The sequence below is a fragment of the Neolamprologus brichardi genome, chromosome 15 (assembly GCF_056152115.1).
Source record: "Neolamprologus brichardi isolate AB-2024 chromosome 15, ASM5615211v1, whole genome shotgun sequence".
Classification (NCBI taxonomy): Eukaryota; Metazoa; Chordata; class Actinopteri; order Cichliformes; family Cichlidae; genus Neolamprologus; species Neolamprologus brichardi.
Window position 1 is genome coordinate 22,330,535 of NC_142118.1, and position 15,816 is coordinate 22,346,350.

General features: G+C 41.4%; 1 protein-coding gene across 2 annotated transcripts in view; it reads left to right on the forward strand.

The window, feature by feature from the left end:
- Nucleotides 1–14,018, forward strand: part of LOC102784446 (serine/threonine-protein kinase D3-like) — a 50,180-nt gene extending 36,162 nt beyond the window's left edge. Inside the window, exons 6-18 of one of the 2 annotated variants that reach the window (XM_035908934.2) lie at nt 89–166; nt 1,275–1,449; nt 1,913–2,036; nt 3,045–3,122; nt 5,809–6,085; nt 10,075–10,127; nt 10,244–10,316; nt 10,407–10,513; nt 10,788–10,949; nt 11,074–11,172; nt 11,494–11,761; nt 11,852–11,937; nt 12,592–14,018. In XM_035908934.2, the coding sequence (XP_035764827.2) occupies nt 89–166; nt 1,275–1,449; nt 1,913–2,036; nt 3,045–3,122; nt 5,809–6,085; nt 10,075–10,127; nt 10,244–10,316; nt 10,407–10,513; nt 10,788–10,949; nt 11,074–11,172; nt 11,494–11,761; nt 11,852–11,937; nt 12,592–12,765 (1,754 nt within the window). In that variant the 3' untranslated portion in view covers nt 12,766–14,018. Of the gene's footprint in view, nt 1–88; nt 167–1,274; nt 1,450–1,912; nt 2,037–3,044; nt 3,123–5,808; nt 6,086–10,074; nt 10,128–10,243; nt 10,317–10,406; nt 10,514–10,787; nt 10,950–11,073; nt 11,173–11,493; nt 11,938–12,591 lie in introns of both variants that reach the window. The other variant, XM_035908933.2, reaches the window with a different exon arrangement.
- The last annotated feature ends 1,798 nt before the right edge of the window (nt 14,019–15,816 follow it).

The window sequence follows — 15,816 nt, forward strand, 5'->3', positions numbered from 1 at the left end:
TCTGTAGGAACCATCGGTTACTCTTCGTCACATGGTTATTCAAGAAGTTTAAAATGTTTAATATGTTTTTTGTATGTTTGCTTTTTAGACTGTAAATTTAACTGCCATAAGAGATGTGCAGCCAAAGTACCTCGAGACTGCCTGGGCGAGGTCGACTTTAACGGAGGTGAGTCGGTTTCAATTTTACCGCTTTAATCATCTGAAACCTTTGATGGGCAAAATTTAATATCTGCAGACAGATTCTGACGCTGTAGGCAAAGGACGGGAGATTTGCTCTTGGACTCTTTTTAGTTTCTTCCTGTTGTTGGATTTTTATTGACCGCTGAGGACACTTTGGTTTCATACAGGTAGAGAAGATCAAGGAGGAAATGCAATCTCAAAGCCGTCAGCTGCCATCTCATGACAGTTTATGCGATTAGGTTCTTCTGACCAGCGCAGGGAACAGGAAGTTGGCTAAACCAGATTCCATAAAACAGTCACAGTTGTGCCCAGAGGCTAAAACAAAACCGTTAAATGGACAGTTAAATGGGTTCCCACCCTGGCTACTGTTTATCTGTAACACCATATCTGATTTCCTTTTTTATTATTCATTGGAACATATGCCCTCCATACAACAATAAAAGACAGCAATTTAAATAATAATTAAAATGACTGACTAACACTGAAAAGAAGTCAAAAGAAAATAATAAAAGATTACATAAATAAAATTAGAAAACACAAAACTTTATTTGCTCATTCCCCCTGAGCACTAAAGAGCAGCTTGCAACACAGAATTTCTTGCGCTCAAGGCAGAAAATATTTTTAAAAACCCTCAACTGAGGTTCTCAGAGTTCAAAGTGATGTCAAAAAATTTCTAATTTTGCAGCACTGATAGTACCAAACTCTTAACATTAAGTTAATTTTGATAGAAAAGAAAAAAATGACTTCATTTCGCTCCCTGATTACCCTAACAATGATTTTCCTGTGGGTGACCTGCTCTACGAGACAATGAAATGAGTGAGGAGTCTATATAAGAAATAAAGGAGACAGGAATCTCACGTTTGCAGAGCTCAGACTTTACACTGATCACGTCAGAGTATTTTTGATCTCCTTTTGGTCCCTTGTAGGCCCCTCACCCCATAACACCATTTTATTTTTTACATTGGATTGAGAAGCGTTTTCATTTCAAGTCTTTGGCATTTTACACCTAACCCCTGCTGGCCATTAGAGGAACTGCAGCTCAGTGAAATCTTGTGCTGGAAGTTTAAGACCTCATGTTTTTCCTGTTTCTTCAGAGCCAGCCAGTCCCGGTATGGACTCAGAGGCGACGATGGAGGTGGACTGCGATGTGAACAGCGATGGAGGTCACAGCATGGACGAGCAGGACGAGCAGTCCACCGAAGACAAGATCTTCTTCGAGGGTCCCTGCACAGACTGCGAGAAGGATGACGAGACGGTCAGAACGATCAGGTGAAGCAGACAACTGGAACTGGTGACGGGCTTTAAAATAGCATTATAAAAATCTTAATTTATCCTCTAATCTATTGAGCCTCAGTATTGGATGCTTTGTCATAAGTAGAGAAATCATGATATGTGTGATGTGAACAGGTTCAATTTCTCTTGGATATACGGTACAATTTCAAAGTAGCGTCCAGTGTTGGATGGCATGTTTTTATCCCCGTCAGCAATAAACCTCAAGCATGGCTCCACCCTCATGTGGTTTGTAACCGAAATCTACAACAAACGAGTGTGTTCAGTGTTAAGAGAGCATAGAGCTGGCTTTAGAGAACAGAAAAGAAGGAACTCCTCCAAAGACTTGCATACATTTTATTTTTTTATTTGAATCTTTGACATTCTCATTAGTATCGTATTTTTGTGTGGGCTTTTTTTCCTTAAAATGCTTCTTTGCATGTTTTTATTTGGTTTCACGCAGCCCGTCGACCAGCAGCAACATCCCTCTGATGCGTGTGGTCCAGTCCATCAAACACACCAAGAGAAAAAGCTCCACAGTGGTTAAAGAAGGCTGGTTGGTGCACTACACCAACCGTGACAACCTGGTGAGATGAAGCACAAAACACAGACAAACTAAGGTGTCTTTTGAGCTTTTTTTTTAGGCCTTTTGGTGCCTGACATAAACACAGCTGGTCTGTTTGCAGGAACAACAACAAAAGCAGGAAATATCTGAATTCATTTTATAATTAAGTAAAAATATCAATCCAGTCTAATCCTTTGGCTTCGGCTAAAAGCTCTTAGGAGCAGCAAAAAAATTCCAAAAAACAGACACAAACTCTAAAAGCTAAAACATTTATAGGCAATATTCACACACAAGACATATGAAACACAATGCAAATAGGAAATGTTGTACATTACACTGTAAGCACTAATTGGCTAATGTGAATAGCATTTTTCAATAATGTGCTTCACTGTAGGAGTTAAATGAGGTGTGTAAACTGGACGAGCACAGGGAGAAAGGCAAAGCTGTCACTAATCCCAGCGTCGTATGTAGAAAATGTAATAAAAGTGATGTTAATCTGCACCAAAATTTCAAACGTTCTTCCTTTTTTATTTGCTCTACCTCACTGCCTAATTTCAAAAATTTCAGCTTGGTAGTTTTTGGAGATGAACAAACACAGGGCACTGATAACCTACGTCAGCTTTAGCACTGCAGTCTGGAAGTTTGAGGTGCTTCCTCAAGTCAGTGCAGAAATTATTAAATCCATTTTAATCACTGAGCTTTGGTTTTTGGTATATATCCACACAATCTGGAAACATGTTCTACATGCAAATGCTCTACTAGAAATTAACAAGCAGTTAAGTGAATCATGTGAACACATCTATTGTCATCCAGGGAATTAAATTATTGGCCAATAAAAAGACTCTGTCCTACATATAGTACTGTTTGAAAAGGTTTCATGTACTTCAGATACTTCCATTTATATCCATCACTCAAAACCTCAAAGGAAAGTCTTTGATTACTGGAAACTAAAAGAGATTTAAAGATTTTTATTTTCTCTCTGGACTCGGATTCAAAGCATTCTCCCTAATGACATGTTTTATCTTTGCAGAGGAAGAGACATTACTGGAGGCTGGACAGCAAGAGTCTGACTCTGTTTCAGAATGAAAGTGGAGCCAAGTATTACAAGGTAGGAGACCCGGTGAGCCCTGGATCTAGTTTCAGTTGCTCGGCCAAACAAAGCAGCGACGTGAAGAGAAGAGCTGGAGGGAGTCGGGTTCATACCGTAACACAGCATGAACCTCATACGACATTAACACACATCACTGTCTGCTTGTCCACTGTAATTGTTCCAAGAGCAGGTTGTCTATCATTGGTTGAAAGCTGAAAGCTCTGTGTTGATAATGTAACTTAATATATTTGAAGAAAGGTGGCAAAGAAACACTAAAAGTATCTGTTGTACCAACACTGACATTGAATAATGCGCCTGGCATTGTAAATGCGCCATTTACTGGCCATTTCAGTAAATGGCCTGTATTTGTATAGCGCTTTACTAGTCCCTAAGGACTCCAAAGCGCTTTACACATTCAGTCATCCACACATTCACACACTGGTGATAGCAAGCTACATTGTTCACAGCCACCCTGGGGCGCACTGACGGACACTGGCGCCACCGGATATATACCAAAAACCTCTGACCACCACCAGTAGGCAACGGGTGAAGTGTCTTGCCCAAGGACACAACGACCGAGACTGTCCAAGCTGGGACTCGAACCGACAACCTTCCGATTACAAGGCGACCTCCGAACTCTTGAGCCACGATCGCCCATTGTGATTGTAACAAGAACTGGGTGCATACGTTTGAATTTATTTTAGACTTTCTTTAATCCAAGGACAAACATATACATTCACTCAGTCAAATATTTTTAAGAAGTGGTGCTGACGTTTCTGCAATGTCTTAAGTTCACGTTGCTAAGGCCTGTTAACTGTTGGTGATCACAATTGGCTTCAACTGGTAGTTCCTCTTTGCCAGCATAAAAGGATTTGTTTGACACCACTCATTGGACTGACCCATACTCAAAACCATGGAGAAGTCCAAAGAACTCAATGAAGATCTAAAAAGGTAATCCAAGATTCAAGATCATTGTTCAAAAAATTGTTGTTTGGATATGTCACCACTTTGGTGAGGTCTGGAAGACAAAGCCAAACTGTCACCCTCGGATGATGGACAACCCAGGAACCACCAAGGTTGAAGCCTGCCATGAACTGTCCACAGTGAAGTGAGTTTTACGACACTAGACTGAGTGGTTGCTGACCAAGAAAGAAGCCCCCTCTCCAAAATCAGCACCGTCAAGCTTGACTAAAATTTCCATCTGCCCACATGGACACGCCAAATAACTGCTGAAGAAACACTTTATGATTTATACAAGATAAAGAGCTACAGTGATAAGAGGTGTTTGAGAAGTAAAGGTGAGGTTTTCAAACATACTGTAGAGCATGGCGGTGGTAACATCATGTTCTGGGCCAAAGTAGATGAAATAATAAACAAAAAATACTTCAAATCCACAGATACATGCTTGAAACTTGGATACAATTAGCTGTTCAAACAGAACAGGCTAAATTTAAGCTTCTGGAATGGGCTTCGTAAATCCTCGACCTCAACCCCATTAAAGATTTGTGGGCTACGCTTTAAAGCCATGTCCATGCCAGGAAACCAACCAGTTTGAATGAACTCTACCAATTCTGCCAATAAAAGGTGTCAAATATTCATATTGAACTAGAAGCTTGTTGGTGGCTACCAACTCTGGTCAACTTGCTAAATATTGGGTGTGATGTTTATATCTGAGCCCGTATGTAGACTTTTGACCATGTGTGAATGAGAGAAAATCCAAAATAAATTCAAGCTCATAATTCTTGTTTTTAAAGTCATTAAAGATGCATGCTGCACAGTCATTTAACTAGAAAAGCAACAGTTCAAAGAAGTCACTAAAAGACCCAAATTACCACGACATTTATGCCCATGATGAGTGCCTGTAAACTTCAGGAGCAGTGTGCTCACCGATGTGTTTTTAATGACAGTGCAGATCTGTGGCTTTTATTTATTTATTTAATCCAATTTTGAACTTCCAAGTTGGACTAAATAATTTCCTTGAAAACTGTGATCACTGAATTCAGCTGCAGCTCCATCACTTCCCTCTCTCATACCTCACGTCCTTTTATCTCGCGCCTGCCGCCGACCTGTTGACCTTTAGCACAAAGCGCAGCAGAAATCCTCCTTTGAAGAGAAAGCCAGGGAGGAGGTATGGAGCACAAGGCCGGGGAGGTGGGGTGGTTGGGGGGTGGGGGATCTGTGGTGGTTTTTGGAGATGTCGGGTCGCTTCCCTGCCGCCTCTTTGGCTCACTGCCACGCTGCCAAGTGCCCGAACCTTCTAAGTCACGTCCTGTCTTTTAATCAGAGGATGAAAAGATGGTGATGGGAGGGCGTGGCTCGGGGTGAACTTGGCAAAATGTTCAAATGAGTCCGAGGAGCGTGGAGGCACCACTGAGCCAATCGCTCTTTTTGAAATGTTTGATCTGGCATGGTTAAGGGTTTGTGGAGGGGTGCAGGGTTTCTGCACTCTGCCAGAAAAGGAAGGAAGAAAAGTTTTAAACACTGACATTCAAAGAGTGTCTTAGTTTTAGCAAGGAGAGGAGAGGTGCTAGGATGGAGCCCTCTGGATAATTTCAAGACCTCATGGATGATTCTGACTCTTAAAAAATAAAATCAGAGAAGATATGTTCTATAAGTGCTGAAATTCAAGTTCAGGCTAAAAGGACCTTTTTAGATTACTTCATCTACAAGACCCAGGATTTAAACTTTCTTTTTTATTCCATAGGAGATCCCCCTGTCTGAGATCCTGCAAGTGGAGCTGGCGCAAGACTTTGGCAGACTGCCTCAGGGTAGCAACCCACACTGCTTTGAGATCATCACGGGCAGCATGGTGTACTACGTCGGGGAGGACAACGGTGGCCTCTACCACAACCCAGCTTTGGCAGCATCTGGCGTGGGACGGGATGTAGGGCAGAGTTGGGAGAAAGCCATCCGGCAGGCGCTGATGCCCGTCACGCCCAAGGCTAGCGTCGGCACGGGGCCAGGCCAGGGAAAGGATCACAGTGAGTAACAGACCCTCTTTAGTCTTTGGTCCTGTTCTTGGTTTTGCCTGTTCCTTCTGTACCTTCAGCAGGAAATTCCATTTTGTGTAAAAAATACGGATGTGACCGCTGTGTCTGAAAAGCCAATGTAGAAGTTAATATCCAAAGCAAACAAACAAAAAAACCCCAAAGAAGTCCAGTCATTTTTTTTTCAAGCTCTCAATACTACCATGAACTGAATGGCTGAAAACCTAAATAAATATAGAAGTGTCATAAACCTGCATTTATTCTAACGGCCAGCAGGGGGCGGTGGGTCTTGCTGTAGTGGAACATTCTCATTTTTTTTTTAACTATGACTTCAGTAGATATGTTATGCTAGCTGCAGGTCATACTGAAAAAAACAAACTAGGAATTAATTTTGTGAAGTATTGTCACTTTTAAGGTCAAAAATTGAGATTTAATCAGTGACTTATCAGACACAATTCAAAACACCAAGATGGCGACCGTGACATTGTTTAGTTTGAGGCTTTTTAAAACAAGATCATGGTGGCTACACCAGTCTTTCTTTTACTCTCTCTATGGTTTACAAGCGTGTAAAAAGACAAAAACAGAGTATTTGAGGAATTAGTCTTGCATTTATTCGTGTTACATAAGACCCAACCTTTTGAGGAATGGCAACCAATCAAAAGTGTGAACCCAATAAGATGACACTCATATTGGCTTGTTCATTCCAGCTAAATTAAATGACTTGAAAATGAGGAAGCACCGTCAGTTCTCTTCCAAGATTTAATGGTCCGTTGGCTCCCCAATGTGATAAAGTCGTTCCGTACAGTCAGAAACAGTCCCAAAGCGTAATGGTTCCACCTCCATGCTTGACTGCGGGAATGTGTTACTGATGGTCTTCTTGGTGCCTTCAGGTCATTAACAAGCGTCTCCTGTATAGTTTTGGGCTCATCCACCAGCTTTCTCATGAGGCAAGCTCTTGTTTGGAGCTAAAGCACGAGGGTGACTGATGGTCATTTTAGATTTCTTTCATTTCCCATTCATCACCTTCTCACTGAGCTTCGTGTTACTCGTCTTGTAGTCTGTACCAATCTTGTTCTTTGACATCTAGTTGCTCTTGTCCGTAGTGGTGGAGAGGCTGGAATGTTTGAAACCGGTTCTTTAGCGAGGTGTGCTTTATACACAACAAGGAGAGATCAGGAGTATCTGTAATTGATTAACTAACTCTAATCTGCGTGCCCATTTGGCTCACAGCCAGTCTGTGGAAGCAGGAACTCTAGCTGGGTTACAGAGGATCAAATACATACCTCACTCAATGACACAAATCAATTTAACTTTTATGTAATGTGTTCTTTCTGGAGTTTTGGTTGATACTCTGTTTCTCTCTGTTTAAATGAAACTATTGTAAAAATCAGAAACTGTTCATTTGTTTGTAAATGATCAAACTTGCAAATTCAGCAGGAGATAAATTATTTTCCCCATTGTATGTCTACTTATAGACATATTTTTAAACCTGTGGATATTTCCACTGATGGATTGCATCTACTTTTGTTGTACATGTAGTAGTAGTAATTTGAAAAGCGTCGTTATGGTTTGTTCTACCTCTGACGACCTTTCTGCTGCTGCATCACTGAGCTGGTGCACTTCAGTCTCGATACATACAGTCTTTCTATTTTATATTCAGTTTGTATATTTTTAGAAAGATGGAATATCTTTCTAAATTTTATTTTTATGTAATAAAAGGCAGATGTTTGATAATGGAGGCACACCCAGTGAGGTTTATGCACACTATATTAAAGCCCATCTTTGCCCTTTGATACAGTAATGGAGTCGCTTCTGAAATCAGATTAGACTTTTTATGCTTTAATGGACGTGCGTTTGTTTTTTTGCCTGCGAAAAGCTTCCAAATATTGTTTTAGGAGGCCACCGTTACACAACACACACAAACACACACACGCACAGACACACACACGCGCAGACACACGCCGTCTGCTGGCATTTTAACATGATTGAAGGGATTTCAGAGGATTTTCCGCTTCATCTCAGCTCCGATCCATCTCAGGTTAAACTGTCTCTTTGTCTGAAAATAAGAGTCTTAAGTTTCATCCTTTAAATTAGAGCACCTAAATGCACCTCGTGGAATTAAAGTAAAAGAGCATTAGCTGTTATTGAGCACAGTTGGTGTGTTATAAAAGTGCGGCGCTTCAGGGGACGCAGTCAGCAGTGGCGTTTTCCACTTGTTGAGTAATTAATGCGGAGCTTCAATTTCCTCCTGAAAATGGATGTTTTGTTTTTGAAATCATGGCATCAATAAGTTAATGCACCGGTGATGTAACACCACTTTTTTTTTATTACCTCATAGACACACAGACCGCCACTGGACCTTTAAAGTCATGTATAACCGAGGGAAATCCACCCCCACGCAAAAGGAAAAAAAGAAAAGAAATTACACTGCTCTGATGCAGATGCATTAGTGTCAATAAAGTTATATAAATGGAAGCGATCAGCAGGCATGCAAACACTGGTGCTGCGTTTACAGGTCGTGTGGTGTTCTGTGGAGATTATTGAAGCATTAAAAGACTTCATGTGATGTTATCCTTTTTATTGTTGTTATTGTACTGTTATGAAATGTTATTCTAGCTGACAAATGATTAGGCGACATAAACTTGCAGTGGTCGGGGTTTGTCTTTGTTAGGGAACAGCAGTAATCGCACAGATTTAGACAGGAAGAAGCATTTCGTATTTTTCATATCTGTTCCATCCCTGCGGTCAAAGGTGATCACAGTGTAGGGGCTCTTGGTTATCTACCTGTTTTTTGTTTTTGTTTTTTAAATATTGATTATAGATTCTTGATCGGATTAAGCTCTTGGGAATTTCCACGCCATGGATCCAAAATGTTAACTTGATGTTCTCACTTTTGCCTTGTGACGCTCCATCTTCCTGGAAAATGCAGATTGCCAACAAATTGCTCCTGGATCGCTTTCATTTGGCTCATTTCATGGAAACTCAGCAACCTGAACCCCTCAGAATCAGCTGTTTTTGTGCAATAACTTTAATATATTTGATACAAACATGCTATTAGTTTATTCTCGGGTGAGTCTCTAAATCTTTTTCTTAGCACCAGTTCAATGTCTGATGTAGAGGAACAGAAACAAGCATTTGCACTTGCACCTGATACGTCACTGGAGGAAATGTCACAAGGTGTACAGGAGTGCAGTCCTAGGAATGTTTCGGATGATCAAACTCTCAGGCCTCTAGTGAAAGAATTGCATCCCTGGGTCAAAATTCCTCAGCACTCTTTGCAGATGTGAGCTTCCCACTGCTCGATAAACCTACATCAGCTCTGCATGGTGACCTAAATATCAACAGGCTGCCTATCTACATCAGACTGCAGGTATTGATCGCAGAGGGGTGACCCGATCAAATCCCGGGCAGCGATCCGAAATCGATGTCAGCTCATCAGTTTTCTTTGCACAGAACGCGCCGACGGCTTTCAGTGTCAGCCTGAATTAATGCTCCCATCACATGAAAGGAGGAGACGGGAAACAGAGGCTTTTATTCTTGTGAGATCTGGAAAACGATTTGGAGATTGTTGTCGCAGCTGGAAACGTCGTCAGGGCTCTTTTCATCGTGCAGTGTACAAAGAAATCCGCATGTTTGATCCCAGCTGGAAATCTCCCATCACCTCTGTCTTTGATAAACAAGGAAATGTTGAAAATGAGATTTTAATGATTTGGAGGTTGGGGGGAAAAAACACGTGTTTGCTGTAAGTGAAGGGGGTTAAATACCTGCAGATTTCACTTTTTTTTATATATATATATATGTATATATATATGTATATATATGTGTGTATATATGTATATATATATGTGTATATATGTATGTATATATATATGTATATATGTATGTGTGTATATATATATATATATATATATATGTATGTATGTATGTATGTATATATATATATATATATATATATATATGTATTTTATTTTGTGTCTTCTCAGAGGAACTGTCTATCAGCATATCAGTGTCCAACTCCCAGATACAAGAAAATGTGGTAAGCCATCACACACAAGCAGATTTATTTTTTCTCTTTATTTCAGATTTGTCCCTTCTTAAAACACAGTTAAGGATGTTCTCACAGTCTGAGGTGCTCTAATCTGTCTTGTTCAGGATATCAGCTCAGTGTATCAGATCTTTGCTGACGAGGTCCTCGGCTCGGGACAGTTTGGGATCGTTTATGGAGGTGAGAGGTTGTGTTAAAATGAGACATATTTTATATGCATTACAGGGAATTACAAACAATCAAAGTGATCTCCTTTCTCATCTTCTGCAGGCAAACACAGAAAGACCGGCAGAGACGTGGCGATCAAAATCATCGACAAAATGCGGTTTCCTACTAAGCAGGAGAGCCAGCTGAGGAACGAGGTGGCCATACTTCAGGTGAGACGTGGCGAGCTTTATTAATTTAATGTGAGATTAAGTTAGAGCAGTACAATCAATCAAATTTTAATCTCACAATCTTGGCTTCCCACAATGAACGCAGTGATCAAACAATATTTAAAATGAGGCTGAAGATGTAAACGAGCATCGTGTTTGAGGAATCTTTTTTTATAGTTTTAAAAAATGGATAACATGTTTACAAAACTGTTAATTACTTCATTAGATTGCACCAGTTGGAATCTGGTTTTCACAGATTGTCTCCTATGTGTGACAGAACCTCCACCATCCGGGAATTGTTAACCTGGAGTGCATGTTTGAGACGCCCGAGCAGGTGTTTGTGGTCATGGAGAAGCTTCACGGCGACATGCTGGAGATGATTTTATCCAGCGAGAAGAGCCGGCTACCCGAACGGCTCACCAAGTTCCTGGTTACACAGGTGAGAATGGGAAAGCTCAGGCGGACGGAGACACTTTTTTGTCTGTTTGCTTAGGCAGGGTTTATGTGGATGTTTGATAGGACTCTGATAGGAGTCATTCCGTTTGTGACTGTTGGGTCTACAGATCCTGGTAGCCCTGAGGCATCTTCACTTCAAGAACATTGTCCACTGTGATCTGAAGCCTGAGAACGTCCTGCTGGCCTCTGCAGAGCCATTTCCTCAGGTTAGTACAAATGCACTTTCCCACACTGAGGCAGCTCACCCAGGTGCTGCAATTGGTTGCAACTTGGTTGCTATTGCGCTGGTCCTTGATGTCATTCAGCTGCTTTCCAGGGAGCCTTGTCTTTCGGTCTGACAGTACTCCACACCAGTGCACTGCAGACCACAAGAACCAGAAGTTTTCATAGTACCAATCTCACCAAGGGTCCAGAGCAGAACGATAGTCGCCGCCACAGCTACCTTCTGTTTAATTATAAATTAGAAGGACGAGGAACTCACGGGAGAGCCAGTGGATTAATGCCGCATTTTTCCCCCTCTCAACCAGGTGAAGCTCTGCGACTTTGGTTTCGCTCGTATCATCGGGGAGAAGTCGTTCCGCCGCTCAGTGGTCGGCACTCCGGCCTACTTGGCGCCCGAGGTGCTCCGCAGCAAAGGCTACAACCGATCTCTGGACATGTGGTCGGTTGGCGTCATCGTCTACGTCAGTCTGAGCGGGACGTTTCCCTTCAATGAGGATGAGGACATCAATGACCAGATCCAGAATGCCGCCTTCATGTACCCAGCCAACCCCTGGAAGGAGATCTCAGAAGAGGGTAAGGGAACATCTGGACTTGGGTTCATTCATGTTCACATTTGTAACAATTTGTGTGTTTTAACGCCACTTGACTATTCTTCTCCGACAGCCAAAGACCTGATTAATAACCTGCTGCAGGTGAAGATGAGGAAGCGCTACAGCGTGGACAAGTCGCTGAGCCACCCCTGGCTGCAGGTAACCAAACTGCTTTCTTTAGAAGAGTCTGCAGTATCGCATCAGTGTTATTAAAGTAAATAAAGATTTAAGGAAAGTAAAACATTTATTCCCCCCTTTAGGAAAAAATGTAATGAGGTCATAGAGCAAGAAGGGCGAAGGCTGGTTTCTCATCAACTAGTCTTTGTGTAACCACAGGAGTCGCCCCCTGCTGGCCATTAGAATGAATCCAGATTCACGTTGGCTTCATATTTATGTTTTAGACTTGGAAGCTGTGTACATCTTTTGTGTACAGTCTGTGATGCAGGACATAAAGTTATTTTAACTCTGTTTTTGAATGATCAAATCATACCTTAAATCACTGATTTAAAGGGACAGTTGACCTCTATATCAAATATACAACAATAGATTTTCTCAGGCTTATAGACATGCTTCTTAGCAGATTTCCCTATTATGGTCATGTAACACAGCCAAGGGGCAACCAATCAGAAGAAAGTTGGCTTAATAAGGGGGAGGAGCTATAATGGCTTGTTTCAAATGGAGGATGAACTGGTCCAGTTTAACATAAATAAGGATTATTTTAAGCAATGAATCATGCAAAGCTCCTGTAGCAGTCTAAGATGGAGTGAAAGCTGAGCATAAAAAAAAGTGTTTAATGTTGTCGTTATCGTCCAGGACTACCAGACCTGGCTGGACCTCAGGGAGTTCGAGACACGGCGAGGTGAGCGATACATCACTCACGAAAGCGACGATGCCCGATGGGAGGAATACGCTGATGAGAGAGGCTTGCACTACCCCAAACACTTCATCATGTCGCCCAACCTGGATGACATGGAGGAGGACCCCTAGAGGCCTCGGCCATGTTGACTTTTCTTAAGAGGGTTAGCCTCAAACCCGGGAAACTGTTGACAGAAGCGCCGCTGTGTAGGCCGCAGGCTTTCCCCCTGCTACAGGTGTGATGACCCATGAGGACATGCTGATCAGGCAGATCACTGCAGCGATAATTCAGGTCCATAGAATTAAAAATTTTCAAATATTTTATCTTTTTCCACTTTCTTTTTCGTTTCTACAAAGCCATAAACAAACGGACGCTAAGAGCTGAAACACGGAAGCATCGTGTTTTTTCTCCCCAGAATTCAACTTGGGGCTTGAACATATGTCAGCACTGCCAGCGGAGTCGTGGAAGGGCTAATCCAAAACCAAACCAGAGACTCGACTCACTTTTTCAGCTCAGATAGCAGTTTTAGCAGGTGGTCGTTACATTTTAGTTCTAAAAAGCTGTGTAGATGTTAATGTCGTCTTTTGTGACTAACTGGAACTCACGAGAAACAAGCGCTCTCTCCCGACTGTAGTTTTTATTTTTGTTGGGATGTCTTTGCACTATTGGGAAACTTTTTTTTTCCATGAGAATTTCACTGTCAGTAAGTCTCAGTTTGATCATCTGCAAAAGTTTGAAGCCATGTTAGCGCTCCCCCGAGGCTGCAATTACAATCTTAAAATTAGAAAATGAACGTTGGCCAAATAGTCAACAAAACATTTATTCAATGCAGATTAAATTACTTTTATCTGACTAGTTTTGAGAACAGATTTGGCCTTTAAAGCATCAAAACAATATCAATGCTATGTTCCAAGACCTGCAGTTCCTCTAATGCTCACTTGAGGCTGGACCTGCGTCTAACAATGGTTCTTAAGTATGAAGTTTGTTTAATGAACACTTCCTGGACTCAAATAAGAAATATTTTTTTATGTACCATTAATTATTAGTAGAATTGGTTAGTTTTTCTATTTAAAGAAACTCTTTTGCTAACAGATAGCTGGTGACAGATGCAGACGTTATATTAAAGTTAAGTGGGTATATATATCACTGTCTCCGACCTGTAATAATGTGGCTGTATGGCAGAAACCTTTGCAGAGGAACAAACGTGAGTTATTTTCAGAAACTCTGGATGAGCTGAGAAGAATCGAGCTGCTATTGTCTCCTTTGTCTTTCTGAACTCTAACGTGTTCGTCAATCCCGATCTGACTCCAGCCTGAGAATTTATTTCACGTTTTATATTTTTGCAAGAAATGTTTTGTCATGTGGATGAAAATATTAAAGATGAACGGCAAAATGCGGGTGAGTCGTCATTGTTGTTCCTGTGCCAGTCGTCTTCTAGATGAGGCTCCAGCACTGTGGAAAAAACAGGCGGACGACTTCGCAGATCTTGACTTACTCCATTGAGTTTGAGTTTTTCTGGCATTTGCTTTGAGCACTCTCAAGACAAAAACTTTGCCTTCATTTATCAGTCATAGGAAATGATTTAAACCCTTCATCGGGCACCAGCAGTGTTTTACTCGAGGACTACTTGCACTCTTGTCACACTTCGACAGCCTATCCAAGTTTGCATGTTCTCCCTGTGCCTGTGTGTGCTCTCAGACTTCCTCTCACAGTCCAAAGACATGCGTGTTAGGTTTACTGATTGCTCTAACTGACTGTAGGTTAGTCCTGTGATTAACTAATGACCTGGACAGGTGTTCTACGTCTCACGCTGTGACAGCTGCAACCTTGTGACCCTGCACAGATAGATGAAACTGATGGAAAAACAAATTATGTGGGCAAAATGTTTTTAAAAAAATCAGATTATTTGGGCTTTTTTTGTTTTGTTTTGTTTTTATTTTGAAAAATTGTATTGTGGGTTTAATAATTGACCATAATTATAAATAAGCAGTAATTAGAGAGCCAGAGATTTAAATATGCAAAATAATTATTAGTTCATCAAGTTCAGGGCTGGAGTCTATCCCAGCTACCGTTGGGTGAGAGGCGGGGTACACTCTGGACAGGTCACAGGACTAACACTCAGAGGCACTGACCGCCATTCACACCAACTTAGAATCACCAAGTGATCTAACCCAACTAACTGCGTGTCTTTGGACTGTGGAAGGAAGCCCGAGTACCTGGAGAGAACACGTGAAGTTCATGTGGGGGGGGATTTTGTCAAATTTTGAGATTCGACTGTGTCCATACCAAATCTGACCAAATTAATGAAGACTAACACAAATCTTTATTTTATTCATTTATTTTTAACTTGTTTCAGTTAAATAATAAGCTCTGTGGAACAAATATTAATGAAGGTTGTAGATCTTCAGTGCTGCTTTTTTTTCTTTCAATTTTCAATAATTCTGAATAACCACTGCACTGAATCGAAGGCAGGTCTTTTCTGAACAAGTTCCCCTTAAAATTGGGCAACATGTACATGTTTTGGTTGGATGTAGCATGAATTTGAATTTGGGGTGGACTGTTTAAGCTACACACAAAGTCTGATGTATCTATTGTGAATTAGCTCCAATCTCAAGGATTTAAAAAGCACAAGTGTTTCTAAAATTTTGGATGCCGGTGGCAGATTCAAGGTGATAAATGTTTCAAACGTCTTCGCTCAAAACAGGTTTAATGAAATCATGCAATCCCTTCCAAATGTACTAGTCAGACTCTTCAGCGAGGGACACCATGAATCAGAGGAAAAGCTGATAGCGATCTGCAGCAGGATGTTTGGAAATGATCATTTAATTACCAGTCCTGAACCCGATCACAGCTCATCTGGAGGGCCGCTGCTTGTTTTGGCAGCAGCGACCCCACCGCCACTGCCACCACATGTAACCGAATCTTTTAATTTCTACCGGAGGAGCGATGGGCTCGTTGTGAATGGCTGCTGCACAACAGTGAGCTCAGCTAACTGCTTCAAGATGTGCAGGATGGCAGCCGGCTGACCAATGGAACGAGATCCTCCTACGTGAGATGACCTATGACCCGAAATGCTGCACAGTTTAATCCAGTCATTCAGTGTCTGGTGTCCATAATTTGACAAATCTGACAAGAACAGTCCACGAATGTTTTAATGTAAAAATTTTTTATTTATAGGTCAT